Raw genomic sequence first — 24301 nt, 5'->3', positions numbered from 1 at the left:
GACATACTTCAAGAAATTTACAGCTGTATTAAAACAATGGCTGTGCTATCCATGGCGTTTGTAAACAGGGGTGTGTGGAATCATTCTAACTCTGTGAACTTGCTCTTTTAAAATGAGCTAAAGCTCGTGAAAGCTGTTTCCTGGTGGAAAATAGATCCCTTTTGTGAAAGCCTAACAGCAATTGAGTCTATGAAAGACTGAAGTGATGTGCATGATTCAGGGGCTAATCCTGTGATCTGCGGCTTATTCTAAATGTTGATGAACTATTAGGCGTTCAGTGTGGGAGTTTGGGATCAACCTGGTGGATCAACCCACTCAATCTGGAAGCAGGCTTTCCTAGAAGATCAGTATACGTTGGATGAGGTCAACTACAACTGGCAAGGCTTTGAAGCCACTGAAATTAGGAGGAAAGAGAATCTGCTTCAGAACCATTGCATGTAAGATGGGCTAAAATCCTAACTCTGCTACTTATTTCCTATGAAAAAATTGAACTAAGAGGATTACAACTTCTCTGAAAGTAATTTCCTCATTGGTAAAATGAAGCTAACTATATCCACTCAATAAGGATTTCATGTGCGACGCATATAAAGGCATAGCGTAGCACTTCCTGTGTGTGGTCAATGTTTGTTGCCTCAGTGAATGGAGAACTGAAACCCATCAAGAATGAGAATAATCCCTCTGGGGGAATACAGAGTAGACCGAAGCGTTTGACAGCAATTTGCCATCTTAGGAAGTGGTGTGGTGGAGATCTTCAGTTTGGAGTTCAGAACTTGAGTTGCTTGGGTTTGAATTCTGCCTCCGTCTTTTTTTAGTTGTGTAACGTTGAGGGGATTGCTTGACTTCTCTTTAAGTGGTGTACGAATAACGTCTATTCTGTGGGATTTGTGATGGAAGTTAAATTGAGATAACAAATGGAACACAATAAGGACTCAAAAATAATGTGTTTCTTCAGAGTTAGGTCAGAATATAATGGTGCAGGGCAAATATGTAGCCAGCCAGCATGATTTAGGATACTATTAGAATATTTCACCCTAAACTTTCTTTGGACTGTACTTGGTACATTATGCAGATGTCTTTTATGAGTTCCAATTCATCATTGTTTTTGTTTACACTGACCCTTCTTTGAAATTTACATTTAGTAAACTGATTTGTGTAAATTAAAGATTTGAAACATAAGTGTAAGTTCTATGCCGAATCATCATCTTTATTTTGTCGCATAAATAGAAGGGTACAAATGCTAACTCCTGGGCAGCCACACTTTAAAAACAGATTTCGTAGCGATTTACTTAACAACCTACATGAAGTATAATACCACCAGAAAGGGATAACTGGTCAACCCAATGTAAACCAGGTTTTCAATATCATGGTCTCCTAAAATTTTAGCAATATTAACAGGATAGAAATTGGAAAAAGGAAGCTAAATATGAGTCATCAAAATACTATGACAATTTGCAGAATAAAACAATAATAGAATGGATCCAGACAGTGGTGGTTTTAATTTTTATTTTCATTTTTAAGCAGCGTTGAGTGCTAGTGGAAGCTAAAATAAGTGACACTTGGGGAAAGGAAAAGCATCCCCCTCGAATGTCTTTAAAATCTATAATAATAATAATATAATAATATAAAGTGCATCTGGGCATTGCCTTCTGCTGCAGCTCTTGTCTGGCTCTCGTCCAGAACTTGTCAGGCTCTTCTTGAGTGCTGATGATTCATAGCCCAGCGCCCTTTCATCTGACCATTGCAGCGCCTCTTCTTCGTACTTTGGCACTGATGCTACCTTGATGTTCAAAAATCTTTTAAAAGCAACACAGGCTTTCCTTGCATCTTGACAAATCGTTGTCTGCCAGTAATGAAGAAAAAGTAAACTTGGTTCCACGATCATTGTAAACATACAGAAATAAATACACCTGAAAGGTTTTTTTTTATTTTTAAAAGTTGTATTTTGAGACCTTCTCATTGAAAAATCATCTGGTCATCTTTCCTTATTTTCCCTTGTATAAACCAGCATGTTGCTTTCCAAATGCACGAAGCAAATGGAGTTTTTGTAGATCATTTGGTATTTAAGGACAGACTCAGGATTTTTAAAAAAGGAAACAGGGATATTTTTATTCTGATGTTTAGAAGTTAATATTTTATATGACCCATTTGAATATGCTTTAATATGCCCTGATGATATTAACAGTGCTTCACATTCACATGGTGCATTTCATACATTTCCTCATCTGAGGCTTGAAGCCGCTGCGTGAGGATAGCAAGGCAGATTCCCATTATTGTTCCAAATTACATATGAGGAAACTGAGGCTCAGGGTGGCTTACGACTCTCCCACTCAACCTGCCGCAGAAACTAGTCCGTAAATATCAGGCTACTCACTCAAAATTAGCATTTCCACTGTTACATGTTGTATTTCTGAAAGGAATCTAGGCTTTGTCGGTGAAGATTCAGCAGCCAGCGTGAAGGTGGTAGTCTTTCTCCTGGGCTGAACGCTGGTCCCAACAAGCCATGGAAGGTGTTTGTGACATCTGGGTGCTGCATTTTAAGGACAGCGCTGGGAAACTAGAGGAACTTCTGCCAGGAATAGCCAAAGGAATCAGGATTTTCCAGGCTGGAGGAAGGAGGATAGAGAGCAATATAGCTGACGTCTCCTAATGTTTTGTGGACTACCCGGCGGAAGAAGAATTAGATTTGTTCTTTGTAATTTTAGGCAGCAGCAGTAGTATCGCTGGATAGAAATTACAGAGAAGCAGATTTATACTCAATATAAGAAGAAAGTTTCTAACATTTAGAAATGTCCAAAAATGGGATAGACCAGCGCACCATCACTGAGACTCTGACTTGAAGATTATATGGCTTTATGGGTGTTGTATTTCATCAGTAACACAGTTTTATGATGACCCTTCTGAGAGCTCAGGGAAGAATTTCTTCACAGGGTTTTTCCTAGGTTTTCCACCCTGATTTTAGAAAGGTGTGTGCAGAACAGTTCCTGTTTCAGGTGTTACAGGGTCCTGAGGAATACTGTTCAGTTGATAGGGAAAGGCATATTAATTAATACAAAGAAGAAAAACTTTCGTTAAGTAAGAATGTAGCGGTGTGTGTTTGTGTACATGCGCATTTGCTTGTATGCATTTTAACTGTTTCAGGATGAAGCAGCCCTGACTTTTGCTGTTTTCATTTGGCTTACTTTCACCATTCATCAGCCTAACCCTGGAGCACAACATGCAAGATTAAAAGAAATAGGTAGAAAGTCATTCAAAGTAGATATTTTCAATTTCCTTAATATGGAAAGTGACAAAGCATCAAAAAAATAAAAGAGGCTGGCTAAAACGAACTTGTGACATACACAGATTTGCTGAGGGAAATGCCTAATTACAAGCCAAAATCTCCATTCCAGGTCTAGTGCAGTCACTGACTGCTTCATCATTATGCATTAGGTTTTTATTGTCCTCCAAAGTGTAAATGTTGTCCTGCAAGTTTTCTTCACGACTTTTAAATTTTATGATTCAGACTCCCTGAATTTTGTGACTCCAATTCTCAATCTGCACAGCAAATTGAGAATGGTCTCAATTATAACAAAATAATTCAGTCATTTATTTGTTTTTTAAATTACTTATTCATTTATTCAAAAACATTTATTAAATGAAACACTGTTTTAGAAATAAGAAAAATTTGCTTCAATATATGTGATTTTAAGGATGAAAAGAAAACAGCAAATCAGCATCTTTAATACTTAAAATGAATATGAAGGATTCACTCATTTATAATTCTGTCATATTTGTTTCAGAATTTTAGAACAAATATAATAGAATTCCTTTGTAAAATGGCTTGTTTCTTTGATTAGGAACAGTAGCATTTCCAACCAAGCCCCTCATCACAGTGGCAGGCCACAAAAACGACTTAAAATAATAAATCCCTCTGTCCTAGCATCATAAAAGGCTCAACCACCAGCTCCAAACACAAAGCTCCGTGTAACCTCAGCTTTTCCTTGCCTTCTTCCCACAGATTCCAGAAAGGTGACTACCACATCGACGTCTGTATCAACGACTACCTGGATGTTTTCTGCCCTCACTATGAGGACTCGGTCCCGGAAGACAAGACCGAGCGTTACGTCCTCTACATGGTGAACTTTGATGGCTACAGTGCCTGCGACCACACTTCCAAAGGGTTCAAGAGATGGGAATGTAACCGGCCTCATTCTCCAAATGGACCACTGAAGTTCTCTGAAAAATTCCAGCTCTTCACACCCTTTTCTCTAGGATTTGAATTCAGGCCAGGCCGGGAATATTTCTACATCTGTGAGTATATGCAGATTTATCACGTTGTGGGGCAGCTGCACGAATCCAGAGTAATTTTTTACCCGTGTTTCAGAGAATTGCAGCAAGTTGGACTCTGCATTACAGATGTCTCCTTGTAAATGCATATATCAGGGTCCCCAGATACATTAGCTGGGAATTGAGAGCGCAAATTAGATTAAAGACACAGCGCCTCTCCCCTATGAAATTGCTTGTCAGCCTGTTCAGTGAACCACTGCTGACTTGTATTTCTTTTAAATGAAAATTGCTAGGACTTCTCCAAAGCCGAAGAAAAGAAAGAGATTCCTGAAAAAAAATAACGGAAATAATTAAATTTACATAGCTTGGAGTCATTGGATTTCGTATTCAGGTGTCAGCAGTATCCTTTCAATCATCCACATTCTCAGTGAAGAAAGCCAAAACTCCTGCAAATGTCAGCATGCTGACGATAAATACTATCTTTGCACTGAGGAGAAAAGACAATTATTAAGAGCAGCTGTGCCTTTAAACAGGAAAGAGCGGGAAGAAGGATCTAGAAAGGGTTCCAAGGGACCTGGCGTAAGTGAGTTTCCCACCTGTGAGCATTGAGTGACCCTGTCCTGAGAGAGCTCTAAAACTCTCTCAGCAGACCTCTGCATTAATCACACGGCCATGGCCCCCATTTCTCCCTCATGCACACCATCGCTGCTTCGGGCATCATCCTAGTCATACATTCCAGGCAAACCCTTCTCAAGCCTCTGTGCATAAGTCGCTCGGGGACCTTGTTTGATGCAGATTTTGACTTCTGGGATCTGAGGTGAGGCCCAAGACTCGGTATTTATGAAGTTCCCCGGTGGTGGCGGCGGCGGTGCTGCTGCGCCCTGGACCACACCGTGTTATCAAGGTGTGAGGTCATGTCTAATGTAGGCAGCTTGCTGTGTCTCTGGACTTTCCTTTAACTAATATCAAATATTTACGTGATCTGGCCTTTCACATGTTTTCACTGTCAGCTGAAGGAGTTAAATGTTTATTTGTTTAAAAGTACGTTTACTGAACAGCATACCATGACTCAGAAGTGTTGTGGGGGAGGGCAAGATGAAAGGGTGCTGTCTGTCCTCGAGGAGTGACTGTCTAGTGGGGAGCAGACATGTCCATAGGCAACCAAAGCATAAATAGACAGTTGCTGAGTGAAGATAAATGCAGGGAGCAGTAGGACCCTGGTAGGGCTGGTACCTCACCTGCCCGAAGGGCCAGGACCTGCAGTGGCACACGGTGTGCAGATCCAGACAGTGCCACTCTGTATGCTTAGCCCCGACTTTTCACCGCCACCCCCCCTTGCCAGACCAACGAGATGAAGAGCATTCGTGTTCTGACTCACTGCTGCAGTCGGGGTGTCCCCACCTATTCCTGCCCATGTGTTTTAAGTCTACAAGGATTTCTGGCTCCCCTTCTTCTCCAGGAAACAGAACTTACAGAATAAGCCAGATTTCACCATCACAGGGGCACTCTCACTTATATTGGAACTGAATTTAAAAAGGAAATTGAACAGTACCCGTGTTATTATTTCAGTGCATATTTCAGTCATTAGTCATGAGAAAACATGTGAAAGCCTTGATACTATCTCACATTCGATCCATAAAATTAGAAAAGAAATACTGAGCCCCCGGATGGAGGAAACACTGGTGTGCAGTGAGTTCACACATTCTCAGGCAGCAGGCTCACGCCTTTTGCTGATTTTTTTACTTGGTGAGAGAATCTCATTCAGCAAATGAGACAAAGAAAGGACGAGGATTTCATTGTGGAGTGGCAACTCATTAATTGCCTAACTCTAAAATATCATACCAGTGTAGGAGGAAATTACTGCATTTCCAAATTTTCATATTGGTTTCTCAGGCTAAAAAACAACAACAAAAGCAAAACCCCAAAATGAACAGCAAGCACCAACATGGGAAACATACTCACCAGCTAACTAGTTGATTGCATGATTATTAGAAATTACAGAATCCATTGAGGTTCATAAGCAAGATGTTATTATTCAAATATACCCATAGTGCTTATGACTCGTTTTTCTCATTTGTGGTTAAATTCAATATTTCACTAAAAACCATTATGTGTCTTCTATAACATTCATTTAACGGAGTCATTTAACTGTCAAGGGCTCCTGTCAAAGTAATTGTTCCAAAATGCTTCAAAATATCGAGAGCTTTTTGCTGTTCAGCTGAGTTTAACCTGAATTACATTTTTTAATGAAAGGTAAAATAGCACAAAATTAGCAGTGAGGAGATGTTCATTTACTAGAAGCTCAGTGGCCTGTGGTCGGTGAAATTGAATTTTGAACCGTGTTTTAGAACCACAAGAGCATCCTTTCCCGTCTTTTTAGGAGTGAAAGGGTTTTCTCTCTCTTTCTTTTCATTGCGGAGAGCTGGAGCAACAGAGCGAATATGCGTCCTTATAGACATTTAACGTACTGTGGTCATAATTAAACTAAAGGATTCTTAGGGGAGACTTGGCCCTCCGTTGAATTTCCCTCTCTTCTAGTATGTGTGGGATGAACAAAGAGATTGGGAAATGGCTCTTTTCACACTTACTGTGTCACAAGAAGCTCTAGTGCTGACCTCAGGAACAAGCTGCCTGCCTACCAGCTGGTTTTTTAAATGTTCTTACTAGAGGCCAGAGGTAGATTTCAGCTCTTCACAGCCTTAAAATCTCTTGCAAGTTTTCCAGAGAAAAAGGAAACCTACTGCCAAAAGACTGTCCTGCTTTAGCGGGCTGGAGGGAGGGTTGCATGTAGCAGTGGGGGGGAACCAAAATCCAGCTATAAACTTGGATTTGTGAGAAAGAAAAAGGAATAAATCATAACAGGATACCCACCTCACCACTTAGACCCAGACAGGACATAGATTAGAGAGGTCTTGTCAGATTTGGCTTTATCCTTAACAAGATTTATTTCCTGCTTCATTTCCCTGAGGTATACAAAGTTAAGAAATGCAGTAGTTGGAAATATCTCAAATCAAGTTTCCAATTTACTTTAAAATATTATTCACAGTTCTAGATCCTTTATTTTTCCCAAGAATGACTCTATGCTATGTCCTTTGTTTTCCGTGGGAACAGGCAGTCTATGAAGTTGTTATAACTGATTATTGCTAAGGTAGACTGAGCCCATTTTTGAATCTGACAAATAATGGTTTTAATCTACAGGAGTTATTTTGGTAAGTGGATTGGCATACTAAATTACAGAAAGTTGGTAGTATTTCTATCAGTGATAGATTTGGAGAACTACCCGTCAATAGGTTATGGCAATAGTCATAGACTTCCTAAGGCAAAGAGTTATTTTAGAAACTTCAAAAACACTCATTTTAGAAATGATTCTCATAAATATTAACCAATGAGAACAAGTTTGAAAGAAGTTCTGCTGCTGCTATTTTTAAATTAGAAAAGGCAAAGGAAAATAAGGAACAATAAGTTATTTTTGTAAGTCAGTAGGAACACTGATTTTTTAACACTGATTTTGAATATCACCTTTTGTAAAGTAAGGAAACCTGAGTCTAAGCCCTTCTCTTGATTTAACTGGCTATATGATCTTGGCTAAATCATTCAGTCTTTCTGGATGTCCAAGTCCACACTGTAAAATAATATGGTTGCAATAGGTGATTTCAAACATTTCTTGGAGCTTTAACATCTCAATCTTACTCTATTTTACCAAAGGGGCTGTACCACTAAGGTAAGAGAGAACATCTGTAAAATGGCCCAGACCTATGCCTTTTCTCTACTTGGTGGGTGTTCAATAAACGCCAGTTAATAGGATATCTAGGGACAATGCAGAGCGGTGAGGCCTATTAGGTATTAGAATTACTAAACCCTTGCCGTGCTGTTTAAACCGTCATCTCCACTAGCACAGCAGACACCTGGTTTCCTCAGGCAACTCACCGGCCACTCTATCAAAGCCCTCGAGTGACTGCCTTTCTGTCTCACCAAGACGAAAACCCAAAGCCTCTAACCTGGCCGACAAGATTCTCCTCGGCAGGTACTCCTCTCTTCCTCACCTTCAGCCTCTTGGACTTTTCCGCTTGCCCGTCTTTGCCCTGTGGGCCCTGCTCTGGCCACTGCCCTCCTTCCTGTTTCATACACTGCCCGCGTGTCCATGCCCTGTCCAAGGGCAGCAGGGCCTTGCTGCTTTCTCTGTACTTGGCCTGAGGATCTCATCACCTCAAGTATCCAGCTCCTTGCCTCTCACTTTCTTGAGTGTACACTAAAAAAAATTAAACTAAAAATCCAAACAAATAATCTTTATCAGACAGGCTCTTCTGCCCCCCCATGGCAAGATAACACTTCTATCATTCTCTATACTTTTTCCCTGCTTTACTTTTCCTCAAGCACTCATCACCCCCAACATTAGATATTTCTGGTTGCTTGTTCACAACTGCTTCTGTTCTATGCTGTGAATTGTATTGTTTGGCATGTAGTAGATGTTGAATAAATGAGGCTAATTAATGTTTAGATGGCACTCATTGTGTTCCAGGTACTGTTCTATGCACCCTATGATTCTTAAAACAATGCTATGAGGTACAGTTCTTCCTATTTTACAGGTGAATAAACTGAGGCACAGGAAAGTTAGGTAACTTGAAAAGCTTTACATAGATAGGAAGTTGCTAATCTGAAAGGAAATTGAGTAAGCAACTAAGGAAATAAAGAGATAAAGCCCTAGGTATCAAATGTTTAAAAGGGGGAAGAAAACCTTAATATTGTATTTTAAAAGACTGGGAAAATTAGCACTGATGCTTAGAGAATACTACTATATGCACTGCTAAAAACCCAATCAGATAGTAGCAAGATGCATTTTAAACACAGTTATGTGTTTTCAGCTCTCCAAAGGATACTTTACTTTCTCAAAAAAAATTCAGCTATATCTTCCTAGATGGTTGATCCTTTTAATATAACTTCAGAAGCCAGAAAAGTTGTATTTTCAAAGAAATACTTTCTAAATCCACTAAATATTTAACTACAAGCTGAGTCGTGGGGCGGGGGGGGGGGGGTGCTCCACCTGCGTGAATCCTCCCAGCTGCAGATGAGAATAATTCTACCAAGACATGATCTGCCTGAGTAGGAAAGGTGGCCAAGCTCTCAGAGAAGAACGGCCTTGAGCCTGTTCCTCAATGGGCTTTTAGCGGGTTTAGTCTGCATAGGAATACAGGGCATATATATAAAGCTCCTCATCAGTCATTGTCAGGCAGTAATGATCACCCAATAGATAACATTCAGAGAACCCTGAGGGCTTGTTCTGAGTCAGAGTCAGATAGATAGAGTGACACCAAAGGGCCATAAAACTTTGGGAAACACACTCATTTTATGCTTGGACCCTTATTATTTAAATTGAGGGTATTCTTAGCAAAGCAGGTTTCAAAGGATTTTATGCATTCTTTCTTAGGCCTAATTGCCTTCAAAAACTGTCCATTCCAGCACAAGGTCACACCTGCCTCCAACACTGTTTTAGGCTTAAGTCAGGTGGGGGATCTGGGCAGCCAAGAAATTAGGAGATTTTTTACAGATAGGATGAAGACTCAGGCTATGACAAAGCTGAGGGGTAAGGCTCTATCACCCCTTTTCTATAGTCCTCTAAGTCCTTCCCTGATGGCCCCTTTGTGATTGTGCCTGTCTTAGGTTGTCCCTCCCTTGCGGCATCTTACCTGCCATTGGCTAACCAGTCACCGACCGGGGCCAAACAGGGTTGAGATAAAGGGGGCAGAGGTTACGCCCCTGCCAGGAGGATATGCTTTGTCTCCTTGGTGGCTTATGGTCCCAAGATCTCTTACTCAGCCTTATCCGAGAGAGGTTACAGCTTCTGAAACCAGGCAGGGGGGTTCCCAACAAGTCATGACTCCACACTTGCTTCAGAAGTAAGTAAGTTTTAATGGGAGACCTACAACCAGAAAGACAAATGCCATTTTCTGAAGAGGATACTATAATGACAGAGAATTATTCAAGCATTTTCTGTATCTATAGTATGGCTGATTTTCTTCAAAAGATTCTCAGAGTAAAGATAGCGATTGTTTATAGTCACAGCACCCAGGTAGAAGCCAGGAGTTTCTGGGAGATTATTAGGGAATATATCCTTCCTAAGCTTATTGATGAGTGAACTTGAATACATGTTTATTGTTTTTTATTGATACGATGATAGAAGTATAAAGCTGAAAATAATGTCCTTCTTTGATATTAGAATCCCCAAAATCTCATTAATGAAAAGTTTTAGGAAGCTGAAGACTTCTACTTCAGTCTTTTTGGTATACATACTTTTCAAAATTAGAAAGAAAATTGTGAGGACAGCCTATTTATTCCTATGGGCATCACTCTTGAATCCATAGCATACAACAGCCTGAAGGCATGATCATTAACTGCCAATTCTGTTTTATTTACTTCAATTAAAACTTTACACTCTTAAGTTGTGACACAACTTTAGTATGTACTACACATCTTTTAAATATTTTATTTATTTTTTGAAGAGAAGGGAAGGAAGAGAGAAAGAGAGGAAGAGAAACATCGATGTGAGAGAGAAAAATCAAGAGGTTGCTTTTCCCATGCATCCCGACTAGGGACCAAACCCACAACCCAGGCATGTGCCCTGACAGAGAATCAAACCAGCGACCTTTTGTTTTGAGAAACGATGCCCAAGCAGCTGAGCCACATTGGTCAGGGCTACACTACACAGGTTTTGAAACTGACAAAATAGCCTAAATTCTTAAGAGATATATTACTGAATTGCTCAAGATTAGCTTCAGAAATCATTTGCTTGTACATAATTATTGACTGTTCCTTAATATGTAAAAGAATATTTAAGCAAATCAAGATGAGTAACGTATAGAAAGTCCTTCGCTTGCCAACTGAATATGTTTCAAAGGTTTGTTTGCAGACGAGTTGTTGAAATTTAGAATGTAGTTTCTCACAGAAGTGTTTCAAAAGTTGGGCAAGCTCTCCACAGTGTAGGGAGGCTGCTTAACTGTAATGTTGATTTAAAGCTGTATATTTTTAACAAGAAATAGAAAACAACGGGTAGAAGAGTTATTCAGTATATATTTACTGAATGAATAAATGCCATAACTGTAAACCAAATAGAAGAAAAAAGCAATTCATTTTTTATTTCTTATATTCTGGTGTTTGAGAAAAGCAGAGAAATATTAGAACTAGTATAGGTTTTACTGCAGCCATTGCAGCAGCCCCCTAGTTTCTTAATAATGTTTTTGGGGATATATTCTTAATATATTCTGGGGATATATTACATCTAAGAAGAGAATGGACTTTTTTTTAAAGGCACAGACTCTGGTAAATGCAGCCTTGAGCTCAAACCTTCTTATGTACTCTTCTTAATAGCTGTGTGGCTTTGGGTAACTTAACCCCATTAATCCTCACTTTCTTCATCTGTAAAGTGGGTATATAGTAATCGTTTATTATCACAGTCTTTATTTCCAAGATTCAGTTGATGAAATATTTTTTCAAGGACAAGTTGAAATAGATAACTTCAGTTATCCATATCCAGAAATGTTTGTATCATTTAAAACGTTAAGGCAACTTGAGTAGTCCTGATTGATATTTTAGTTGAGTAAAAAATTTCATGAATGGCTAGTGGAGATTTGCATTGTAAATCCATGCCCTATCTTCTGAAAGAATTACACACTGGGATTATATATGCCTAAGGGAGTCTTCATTCCCTTTTAGGTGTTTAGTTTTTCAGCAGCTTACTGTAGTAATTGCCATTAATAATTATTTGGGGCCTGACCGTTCACACCAATCCACCTTTTTCTCCAAGTTGTTCTTACTGAAACAGAAGAGTGTCACACAGCACATTTATCAAAGCAGGAGGTAATCTTTTTCATCTTTCATAGTCTTTTATTCTTGCAGGGGAGGTGACCTATAAGTACAATGTACTTTCTTAAAATGGACAACTCAATATTTGCTACAACGCGTGTGTGCCTTTTGCTTTTATTACTGAAAAACGTTTTTGATTACTGGAGTCTTACTTTAGCATTAAATGTTCTGCCATATACTTCAGCTGAGATTCAGGGGTTTATAACTGAAATTTCTGGAAGGACGTTTATTTACTAGTTTGCCCTCTGTATTGGGGGGAAATGTATAGATTCAGATCATAATATTCAGCAAAGCATATTTGATTCAATAGAAAAAGACGTTGAAGGGCGGTGTCAGGACATTCTTAAATTTTCATATCTTTATAGTGAAAAAGAATGAGTATGGCACAGACATCAAATGACAATTGTTCAGATATGAGTACAGAGTATGTCTTAGGGTTTTTTTTTTTAAGTTTGTTTTATTTTGAACATACAATAGGAGAGTTTTTCTCCACTTGGACACTGGAAGTTTGTCTGGGACTGTATCAGATTTCTTCCTGAAAATAGTCATTCTGTTCCCTTTATATATTTCCCATGGTCTTTAGTGAACCTGCAAGAATGCACCTTTTTATTGAAAGAATGAGTTTTAGAGACTTGTGTCTGTTTCAAGTTGTCCCTAGACATCTTTCAGAAAGCCTGAATGCATTTAAAGGGCTCTTACATGAAGGTTAAATAAAGAACAAGAAAGAGGATATTTAGGGACTTCGGGATATTTTTCTGTGTTAATTGTAAGTTTCTCTTCTGAAAACGGTTGTTTATAGCCAGGTGCCCTGTTACCTTCTGCACAAGAATGCACAGCTCAGGCCTGACTGGCGCGCGGACATGTCACCCAGCGCAGTTCAGAGTCGGAGTGGAATCGGGGGGGGGGGGGGGGGGNAATCGGGGGGCGGGGGAGGCAGTTGATAACAACACAGGGGGTTTGAAAAGACTTTATTATTCTGTACATTCGGGGCATTATTATTTGGTCACATGGAGAGAACTTTAAAAAGAAATGCATGCCCAGTTAAATGACTTGAATAAAGGATGAAGTACTGTTAAAAACATCCAGAGAAATGAATGCCATTTCACATCTGTGGGCAGGAAAATGGAGCAAACATCATCACTGCTTCGCAGGTTTGGACTTTGGCAGCATTTTTAACTTTAGCAAAGGAAGCCTTAGAAGCTGTCGGATAATTGGAACTTGCTGGAAGTTTATGGTATTGGTCACAAGAAACTGAAGACCCCTAAGTAGTCTTCCCATTGTTTGAATTGTTCAAAGGCTGTGACACTTAGATAAGACACTCAGAAACCAAACAATTTTTACTTGTGCTCCTTTTATGAATTTAAAATCCTCTTAAAGGACTGAGGAAATGTGTAGTGTCTGACCTCCTAAGGGGGAAGGAGGAATGATGTCACCTTTAGCTTCCTGTTACCCCCCTGAGACTAAATGCTGAAATGGAAAACAATGTAAAGGGTTGTTCTTTATATCCTTAAGTGCCCAAAGGGGCTGTCCTTCCTAGGGAAATAATGCACCTGATTAATTGCATAATTTTACAGGGAAGCAGTAATTCTCAGCCTTCTAAACATGTAACGTACAAATCTGATTTCCGAGTTAACGGAAAACGGTTTAATGAGCTGCCGTATCATTATGTGTGTGTGGCGTTTACATAGAGCAGATGCCAAGAGAAAGGGAAGTAGCACGCTGGTGACACTTGGAATAACTGTTTATACTTCATTGACTTCGGGTTGTCAGCATGCTATTCTCTGTGTTTCCCTTAGTAACTTATTAAGGCAACTGAACTCCAGTGTGATGCTGTCTAAGTGTCATTTGCTGTAAATTACACAAGCATGCACACACCACATGCATCATCAATCCTAAGGAAAAAAAACAAAAACACTTCCTTGCTTAGACGACCGAAATACCATCCATGAGACATGCCCAGAGAGTGAAAGGTGACTCCCTGAGCGTTGTGCCGGCTGGAAGAATAGTATTTGGCCTTTCATCCAAAGAAATACTATTTCTACAGGTTTTCCCACTCATCTATTCTTGCTCTATTTTAACAGAATGGTTGTGTAACTCTTGGTTTGAAAGTTGTCATACAGCCTCACAGCAGGCTTATATTATCTACAGAGTTCTTTATGAGGAAATATAAATCACCACAAATGAGACTTTTCACAGCCAGAGATATGTAGAAATTTGTGTCAGTGCTTTGCTGGCTTGCTCAAAAATATCTCTAGGCTCCAAAGCTCTCTCACAACTCATCCTCGCTCCCTACCCTTTTGGGAAGCAGTTCTCAAAACTTGAGATTTATGGTCCAGAGAGCTGATAGTGGCTATAAAGTTTTCTATTTTCTCTTTTCTTTAATATTAATGCAGAGAATGAGGCATCATCATTCATTATTTTAGTTCATGAGGAGTATCCTGTGGGCTTGAAATATAGTCGCTGGGGACCTGGCTTCCCTCTCTCTTTGTAATAGGGGGACTAAGTGGGCTTTGGCAGTAGGCTGCTTCTCCACTGAATATTTTTAGGCAAATGGTAGGAAGTTCATGTTAAGAACAGACCTTTAATCTATATGCTATATCCAGGTTTGGTTTTAAAATTTAAAGCTTTACAAAATATAAATTCATTTTGAACTTCAAAAATAAAACATCATGAACTGGAGAAGAGCCAATGAGTCTGTTGGTGTTAGAAATAGGAATGAGATCTTTTCATTTTACCGTTTTCAGAGATGTACAGTATTTCCACCTAGCTCTATCTGCATTAGTGTTCGGTGGGATTTAGTTTACAGTTAGCACTCCCTTTTGCTTTCAGATTTTTTATAACAAATAATGTCTCTGAACCATTAAAGATAGTACATATTGTTGCTAATTGAAACTCGCTCAAATTTTAGTGGCTTCAATATCTGGGTTGTAATGTAAATTTGCTTCTTTCCGTTTTTTTAACAAATATTTTCTGAAGTTAATTTTCTCCTGTAAGTCCATTATCATCGGCCCTGGCTCGCATCTGAATTGATGGCGTTGTCCTGTATGTTTTTGCTTTCACGGTTTCAGTGGGTTCTCAACCTTGAATTAGGAACTTCTTTCTCTATTTTAGGCCTCATTGTTAGGGCAGAATCTAAACAAGGAGAGTACAATAGAGTCCAACAATATGAGCAAGCAATACCTTTTTACTTTTAATAGATTGCTTAGAGTTCTTGCTATAAAACTGAGGACAGTTTAATTTATATTGAGACCATGTAATAAATACTGCCATGATTTAAATGAGGTTTAGCTGCTGCTGTTGTAAGGGCAGCCCTTTTGCTAAAGGCTTACTCCCACTTTGACCAATAATCCCCCCGCTAACATTTGTGCCTGTAATCATAATCACAGTGATTTAGCGTTTTTTGAAAGTTTGCTTACATGCTAGATTGTTTCAAACACCATACTTGTTTTAACTCACAGATGAATCCTCCTCTGTGAGGTCAGCACTATTATTACCCCTAAAATACAGATGAGGAAACTGAGGCAGAGAAAGAGGATAATTAACATGACCGAGATTACATAGTTTGCAGCGGAGTCAGGATTTGAATCCGTACAATTTGACTCCACGCCTAAGCTCATTATTCACTTACTGCATAATAAATGCTTTAAAAGAGGTTCAAAGGAGACAGACTTCAAGCATGCTTAACAAGTCGTTATGTAAGTCCTACCTATACCCTGGAGTTTAAGGCAAACCCAGTTCAAAAAATGGCCAACGTGACCTAAAGAGGAGTGTTTCATGTTGGCTTATTCCTGGGACTCCACCCCCTAGGAGGTGTGTGGGATCTGAAGACAAAGTAGAGCCCTGCTGAGTGGCGTGGGAGGTCAGAACCTGATGACATAAAATAGGTCCTTCATTCTCCCTACTTCAGTGGCGATGAAGACATTTAGGATTAGCAAGGCTATGTACATGTGTACATAGTGTCTTTGATACCAAGTCATTTTTCTCTGAGGTTTAATTGACTAACAGAAGCAGTGGCACAGGGCAGGCATCGGTGGGTATATTGCAAAACTTCGTGACGGACTCTCTCAGTATCACGGCTTATTGGTACGACCTGTTGGGGATTGCCTCACTTTGTCCTTCAGCCACAGAGTGGCTGCACATGGTTGTTTCAATGGTGAGAATTCTTGTTGCTGTTGCTGTTGTTACTTAAAATCCATCTGTTTTTCATAGACTTGAGGGTATTACTCATCTCTACAAATTCAAGAAAGATGAGTAGAGATTCTACAACGCGGAGTGCCAAATTTGAGAATGCACAACAATTAGAGTGAAGTTCAAGTACTATGGCAGCTGTGTGCAGGCACCCAGATTCTACATGGGAGGGGTAACGGCACTGGTCCACAAGGGCGGGTGGCAGAGTTTGGGGCAAAACTTGGCATCCCGCCAGAGGGCAAGGTTCACTCAGGTCTCCTGATTTCCTGCTGGTATGGAAGTCAGAGGGGCACAGATTCGGGGATCAATGAAAAGACAGGTCTGACTGGATGGGATGAGAATACCGGGAAATAGGACTGTACAGGTGGGGCCAGATTGTGGAGGGCAATTCATTCCAGTCTGAAGAGTTTGGAACTTTTTAGCAGGCAGTAGGAAGAAGTATGTTTTTGACAGTGACACTGATTTAGGAAGACTTTATTAGGAATACATTGAAATAAATTGTTTTAGGGCTAGATGTTGACTGGTTACATAATAATAGCTAATGTGTGGCGAACACTTATCTTTTACATAAGGTTATGTATATTATCTCATCCATGCCTTATCATTATTTGTTAGGCGCTATTTTTGTTCCATCACAGATAAGGAAACTGAAGCACAGCCAGGTCAAATAATTTGTCTAAAATCACACTGTCCCTCTGTGGTGGAGTCCAGGTGAGCAAAGGCATTCTGATGCCAATGTTCCTGCTCTTAGCTCTTTTCCATGTATATAGCAAGTAATGTTTCAACACTTATAATGATAGTACTAATGAAGAAATTATTCTAACCTCAGAGATCGTAATGCCCTTCATCTGAGTCCCTATTTTTCCTATATTGCCTCCAGGTTCTTTGCCATGGCTGCAGTATTTTTATTTTTATTTTTTTGCATAGCTTTATGATATTTTTATTAAGCAAAATTGCTAAATCAATAACATTTGCTAGATTATTAATTCAATCAAATAGCAGCCCTTCTGACCTTTTGATTGAAATGTTAGTTTATTATTAAAGTTCATGTTAGAAGATTTATGGTGGCTGTTTCCTAAAATGTTTATATTCAAGATGCTATATAAATTAGTTTATTACAGCCTACTTGGTCCGTTGGCTCTTGTGCATCATTAAACTTGTAGAAAATCTACAGTGGCTGTAGAAGGATGCGCTTCAGTGATACATATTATTTTCTCATTAGGAAAATAATTCATCAGTACTCCCAGACCCGTGTTTACCCATCAGGCCATTGTAGCAGGCATCATAGAGGGACGAGAGAAAATGCTCAATGTCAGTTTTGTCCTCCAGGAATTCATAGTCCAGTGTGAGAAAATCATATCCATGAAAATAATAACAAAGAGAAGTATTAAGTAAATGGCAAGATTGACGCTCTTTATAACAAAGAGGGAGAAAAGATGGCCTCAGATGGAAGACATTGAAGAAGACCGGAAGGGCTGACTTGAGCGGCAAGGTGGGACTCGGGTGTCTTGGCTCCAGGTACTGTCCCAACGTTAGGGAGTCACCTGCAGAGGGGAGTAAAAACGCAGATTCATGGAACCAGCTTTCAGAAAGTCTGATTCATTGAATTTTGTGGGGTTGCAGTACAGCTCTTCATTTCTCATAAGCTCTCCAGCGGTTTCTTTCGTAGGTTATCTTCGTTCTACACTGGAACGTGGGCCTAAAGTGGGTGTAGATGGCCCTGAAGCCAAGGCAGGGAAGAAATGGGTACAGGAAGCTTTGTGTGAGCGGAACAGCACCATCAGGGCTGAGCAAAAGCAGGGTTTGTTATGTGAATGTTTCTGTAACCCAGGGAACTCTGGTTAGAGAGAGACCAAGCTGGTTCAAGATGAAGACTCAGACAGACTGCGGTTCTCTTGGCTCCTTCATGATGGTGATGGCAAATCTCTCCTCCTGCCTCACTAAACAGTCTTGTTTGCTTCAGCCAGTTTCATCAGGCCGATGCAAATGAGAGCCACGTAATCCTGTGGGTGTTTGTATTTTTTATACAATTTAACGTTTTTACAGTAAAATGAATTTCTTTTCAAAGTGGTAAGCTGTGTGAGGAAAAGAATTAGAAAGCCACATAAATATAGCAAGGAAGCAGGCCAAATATTTAGCGATAAGAAATATTACATGTTGACCAACAGTTTAGAAGGAAGATGTGTACTTGGGGCACACAGAAAGAATGGTGGGTAGTTCCTGTGATGTTCTATGTCTGTGACACTGACACGGGGCTGTGGGAGGGTACAATGCAGAAGTGGATGCCTATTGTCTGTGACCTTCTGTGCTTGTCAGTTTATGTTCTCTTCTCCCTGCTGTTTAGTTAGAGTCTGATGAAAAAAAGAGTCTATCTAAATGGAGCCGTGATTTGGTTATGATTAAAGGTCAGCAGAGATGTGTATGCAATCACTATTCACGGCTGATGTATTGGGTCAGACAACAGTTATGTTTTCACCCATATAATACATCCTGACTCCTAGAAAATAAGACCACTACTTAGTAGGTTTCTTTATAGAATATTATTAGATTTAGGGGAATAGATAAAATGAGAATGAGGAGATCTGGGTCTTGACTCCATGACTTATTAGGTGTGTTAATCTGGACAGGAGATTTCCACCCAGGCCTCAAGTTTCCCATATATAAATGAGTTAAAGTGCTAGCTTAATAAATGGTATTCTTAATATTGATATTTGAAAGGCAATTAGTTACTTTCCTAGTTTCTGTCAAAATTAATGATAGCTTCCATGACAAATTTTTATGGGTACTTTAAATTATACATTTGCATGTGTCAAAAATAGTTCCTATCATCAACTCGTTTGAAATACACTGGTGGTCAGAAATAGCGTGCTGTCATTCACTCGCAAGGGCATTGTTCTCACATTCCTGGCAGGACCCCGTCTGACCAAAATATATTAAGTCCATTTGCTGTGGTTCATTTAGAGTGTTGTACAGAGGTAAAGATGCAAAAATGCCAACCTGTCACTTTGAGAACCACTCTTTGGGTCACATCCAAGTTTGCAGCGGCCGGTCAGATTCGTGTAATGCATTTGGTGGGGCCGGCCAGAAAGCTGCTTTATCACTGACAAGTTGTGGGCACCTGTTTTTCCCCATAGAGGCTCGTACCTGAGAAACACGCAGAAATGTTCTTTTCTAAATTGAAAAACTGAGCTGTACTCTAAATGAATGGGATAAATGATCTTTTTCACAATTATCCATTAAAGGGAGAATTAAATTAATATTAATCACAGATGTTTCATCAAGTTTTATTATCAACCAGATTGACTGCCAAAGTGCTTTCTGGAAGACATTTCCTCTCCCTCCCCCACCTGCTACTGAGAACAAACTTACTCTGTGCCCTTAGGTAAAGAGGAACGGTGTTGGCAGTTCATTTGAGGAAATCTGTGTTTTACTGAGCGCTCTCCTTCAGCTCACGGCATATCTGAAAAGCATGGCTTGCCATCTCACCGGTAACTTTTTAAAGTAAAGACACAAGGTAGTATAATTCTTTCCGCCGTCAGAAACAAATTAACTAATACAGCCGCCCAAAGTTCCTATCACTTGACTCATATTTTTTAAATTTTAACAAGCCTTGCCCACAGATACGATAAGCAAAATGCCTATCTAATCCTGGCATTTTAGCAGCTATATTTTTATCCATTGCACTTAAATTATTTTAACATTACTTTTCATTTTTGTGTCAACTCTCTTTCTGGCATAATTCATTACCAGATGTGTGACCCCTATAATAATTGGGAATATTCAGTAATGCCCCATCTATTTGCCAAGTACGCCACAGATGAGCACAATACTCATTTGTAAGTAATAGTTATCAATTCTAGCTAACTGAAACAAAAAAAAAAATGAAGAACTTTTTCCCTGTTTAAGACATTGACTCTTTTTAAACTGAGGACTTCATGATGGACAGGAACCAAGGCAGTGCTGGAGACCTAGAACATAGAAACAAGTGGATGATTAGAATTATTCATCAAGACTCCGCCATTTGATTTTCTTAGCTCTAGTGTTTCTCCATCGCTGTGTCACTCGAGATTCGAGTTCCTGGGGGGAGGACTCTGATTGGCATACATGCCTGTCCTTTGGAGAGAATAAAGAGCACCTTGATTGGCAACCTCACCAAGACTGCACGAAGAAGGAAAGCATTCTTCAAAGTTTTTGTAATTTTCTTTGGTTTTTAGCCCAAAGAAGATAGGCAGTGATGCTAAATAGGCAAAAAAAAAAAAAAAAAGTGCTGGCCAAAACAAGGGTGTATTTCAATAATGAATAGTGTAGAATATGTAGAATTGTTCAAAACACGTAAAAAAAAACAACTATGTAAAAAGTGCTGTAATTACAACAGGGCCTGAGCATCAATTTAATATTTATATTTGTGATTCTTGTACAGTAATATTTTATCAAGTAGGCTTTGCTGTATTCCAAGAGACCAAAGAATATAACTTATTTTTCCGTTACAATTTTCCTCACATTGAATTGATTTTTTTAAAAGATTTTATTTATGTATCTTTAGAGGGAGAAGGGAAGGAGAGAGGGAGAGAAATGTCAATGTATGGTTGCCTCTGCTGTGTCCCCTGCCAGGAACTGGCCTGCAACCCAGGCATGTGCCCTGACTGGGAATCAAACCGAGATCCTCTGGTTCACAGGCCCACCCTCAATCCACTGAGCTACCCCAGCCAGGGCGAATTGATTTTGTTTTTAGTGATAATAAGAAAAAGCAAAGACAGCAGACAACAGAAAATAACATATTTATTTCCCGCTTTATTTCATTGGCATCAACAGGACACCAGAAGTGCCGTGGGTCAGGGGAAGTTCAGTTTCTGCCACTGCCCGACTCTGGTGGGCTCTGGGATGAGTCATGTAACTGAATCTGTTTCTTCAGAGTTCAAGAGAGCAAGGCGGGCTAGACTGGGGATCGCCACGCGATTCCAAGACACAGGAAAATTATACTGCAGTTTCTGATGTTAAGTTCAGGTTTGGGAAATTCTGGGTGACATAAAGTTACTTTCTTTCCCTGTAAGACTTTTTGGGGCCTTACGTGTGACACATTGTAACTCTCCAAAGAGAGTGGTATGGTATGTGTTGTTCACCAAACTGACTAGACTTTGGAACCCTCTTTTCATTGGAGCACCTGGAGGGAACTTGCTTCCACGGAATGGGGTTAGGTTACGTACAAGATCCTATTCAGCTTTAAAATATGCTAAGCACATACTTCCTGAGTGATGAAAACTGCGAAATCTATTTTACCATCATTCATCATCCGGCCGCTTCCATCCAGTCAGCGTAACCAGACTTCTGTAGAGTCGAACCCACATCCTTGCATCTAATCCTCATTTGAAATGAGGAGCAAATATAGGCTTGTTGTCACTTCCTTCAACGTTTCCTGTGTGTGTAGTGAATTATGCCACTTCTATTCCTCTGGCAGTTCCAGTGAGAGTTGTTTTAAGCTCTTAAAATAAATTTCGTCACTTTTCTGGTCTTATTTTAAATGTAGATCCAAAACATCCAGATAGCACTTTGATTAGATCTGACCAAATAAGCAGACCACGGTGACGCATGTGCGATTCCGTACCCCGCTGGCCTTGGTTTCTCCTGAGATACACCTGTGCTTACCTGGCCATTCTTCTGCTCTTTATGGAACTTCATCACACGTTCATAGACCATTTCACTAGTTGTCTTCCAGGACGAACTACCCCACCCAAATGACACTGCTTGTAAACCTACTCTCAAGCCTGTCTCACAGCCTTTGGTGAACATGTTAAGTAAAACCTGAAGAAGGACTGAGCTGAGTGCTTAGCAGAAGGCAGACACTCATTAACATGTCTTCAGAGTCGGTCCTGAGGGTGATAACCCTATGTTTGCAATGAGTAATAGCCAGTTTTATACTCCCTGGTACTACGTAATCGTCTCCTCACCTGGCATATCATTGTTCTACCAAAGGTGTCACACTATTCGCGTGGCTGCTCCAGGCACTGTCCCCACGGCACCCTCAGGAGCACCTCTGCTCCCCCACAGGCCTGTGTGGGAAGTGCCCCTGGTGCTTGGGATCATTAGATTGTGCTTGCTGGGCCCAAAGGGTCCCCAAAGCCTGGATGTTGCTGGAAGCGACTCTAGGAGGTAGGTCTGTAGGGGCTACCTGCACTGGTAAGCAAAATGAAAGATGAGACATGAATGCAGCTCCTTGGGTGAATATGGCTAGGTTTTCAGTAAATGCTTTTTAACTGCCTTGTGCCTGGTATTCTCTTTTAACTAGTAAGTGTATCCAGATTGCCAAAAGTTCCCACTCGAAGCTGCCGCTCGAGGCTTTTAATGTCTTTGTGCCAAGTTTGATAGAGAAGTTAGCATGTTCGACTGGGCCCCTGGGTTCAGAGTTGACAGAACCACCCACCCCAGAGCCTCTGTCGGCCTGTGCAGCTGCTTGCTTCTTCAGATTTTGTATCTTACTCTCCAGAAGGGAAGGTCCTGAGGGCAGTGACTCTGTGCGTCTTCTTTCTGATCGTAGACACAGGGGCACAAGTCAGGGAAGCGGGGACGCATAAAGGGTCCAGCAGAGCCCACCAGGTTTCAGCAGTGGAGAGTCTGGCTTTCTGGAGTTTTTTATCTGTACCAACTTGAAGAAAATGACTAGGCAGATACTGCTAAATATTTTTGAAATTGTGCTTTCTATTCAGAAATGGAGTAGAAGGAAATAATTAATGTTGATTTTATCCCCTTGAGGAACTATGAACAGGTCTATATCACTTTAAACAAGCATGACATATGGAAATTATGATTTTGGGAAGGATAAGCTGCAGAGTGATCATTCCCTTTACAGACATGGAATTTTTTTTCAGTAACCCTGGAGCATTTTTTAAATGATTTGATTTCTAAAAATCCAGTTTCCATACACCATTCAGGATCAATTTGGTTGCAAAGAACAAGAGTAGTTGGAATTTTTGAAAAGATAGCTAGCTGTAGGTGAGTGGGAAGAGCATTTCTCTGAGAGTGGGATGAAATTCTCGATGCAAAGAATTAAGATTTTACAAACCTCTGTCTTAGCAAGATGTCGGCTGGGGAGGTGGTGGTGGTGGTGATGAGGTTGGGGCGGGTCTGCGTGTGGCATGTTGCTGAGGGCAAGTGGTGGCAGCCCCAGCCTAGGCTGAAGTTGAACTTGTACCATATGGCACTATACTGTGCAGAGATAGGGGTTGGTAGCTACTTCTGAGAATAGCATAACTTCATTCGTTTTTCAAATTAGTATCACAGAAAGCTCCCACTTTTCAATACTGTGCTTTCTGGAAATAGAATCATAAAGCAGAGAGTTGTAAAGTGCCTCTCATATTCCTCCAGGAATAATACCTTAATTGAGACTGTTTCTCCGACCACGTATTAGAGAAAAAATAAATCATAACTGACCGACTTTAGAAAGATGTAGTAGCCATAACCTCCCACAGTTATTTAAAATAGTAAAATTCTTCTCTTTTCTTTAAAAGGGGCATAAATGTATTATACACATTGAGTTTTACATGCACTCTAAAGAATATGTTCAGCAAATAAAAAGCTCAACTAAACTGATTCATAAATTTTAGCAGAACTAGCTATGCGATAAATTCACTAAATATTTAATTCATGATAATTTGGTTCTTTGTATTTAAGAGCAGCTTTGGGGATGAATTCTTTGCCCTAGTTCTGTCCTCACTAGTTTCGGGGAACTCTTTCCTTCCCTTCCCTTCCCTTTCCCCTGCTTCCTTCTTTTCCTCCCTCCCTCTTTTTCTCTCTTCCTCTCTTCCTTCCTTCCTCCCTCCCTCTCTTTCTTTCTTCCTCCCTCCTTTTCCCCCTCTCCCTTTCTTTCTCCCTTTCTTCCTTCCTTCATTCCTTCCTTCTTTTCTGATAAATGTTCCTGGGCCAGATGCCAGATCAGCTTGTTCAGTATTCTTCTCTCCAGTCAGATCAACTTGGCTTCTCTGAAATGCTGAAGTTC

General features: G+C 40.1%; 1 protein-coding gene across 2 annotated transcripts in view; it reads left to right on the top strand.

Moving 5' to 3' along the window:
- Positions 1 to 24301, top strand: part of EFNA5 (ephrin A5) — a 275762-nt gene that overhangs the window by 223934 nt on the left and 27527 nt on the right. For both annotated transcript variants that reach the window (XM_037032158.1, XM_037032157.1), the window contains exon 2: positions 3998 to 4290. In XM_037032158.1, coding sequence (XP_036888053.1) covers positions 3998 to 4290 — 293 coding nt within the window. The remainder of the gene's footprint in view (positions 1 to 3997; positions 4291 to 24301) is intronic.

This window comes from Sturnira hondurensis, unplaced genomic scaffold, assembly GCF_014824575.4.
Source record: "Sturnira hondurensis isolate 20B ecotype Veracruz unplaced genomic scaffold, ASM1482457v3 Scaffold0021354, whole genome shotgun sequence".
Lineage (NCBI taxonomy): Eukaryota > Metazoa > Chordata > Mammalia > Chiroptera > Phyllostomidae > Sturnira > Sturnira hondurensis.
Note: the sequence above shows the minus strand (reverse complement) of the source record. Positions and strands in the feature narration are given on the sequence as shown.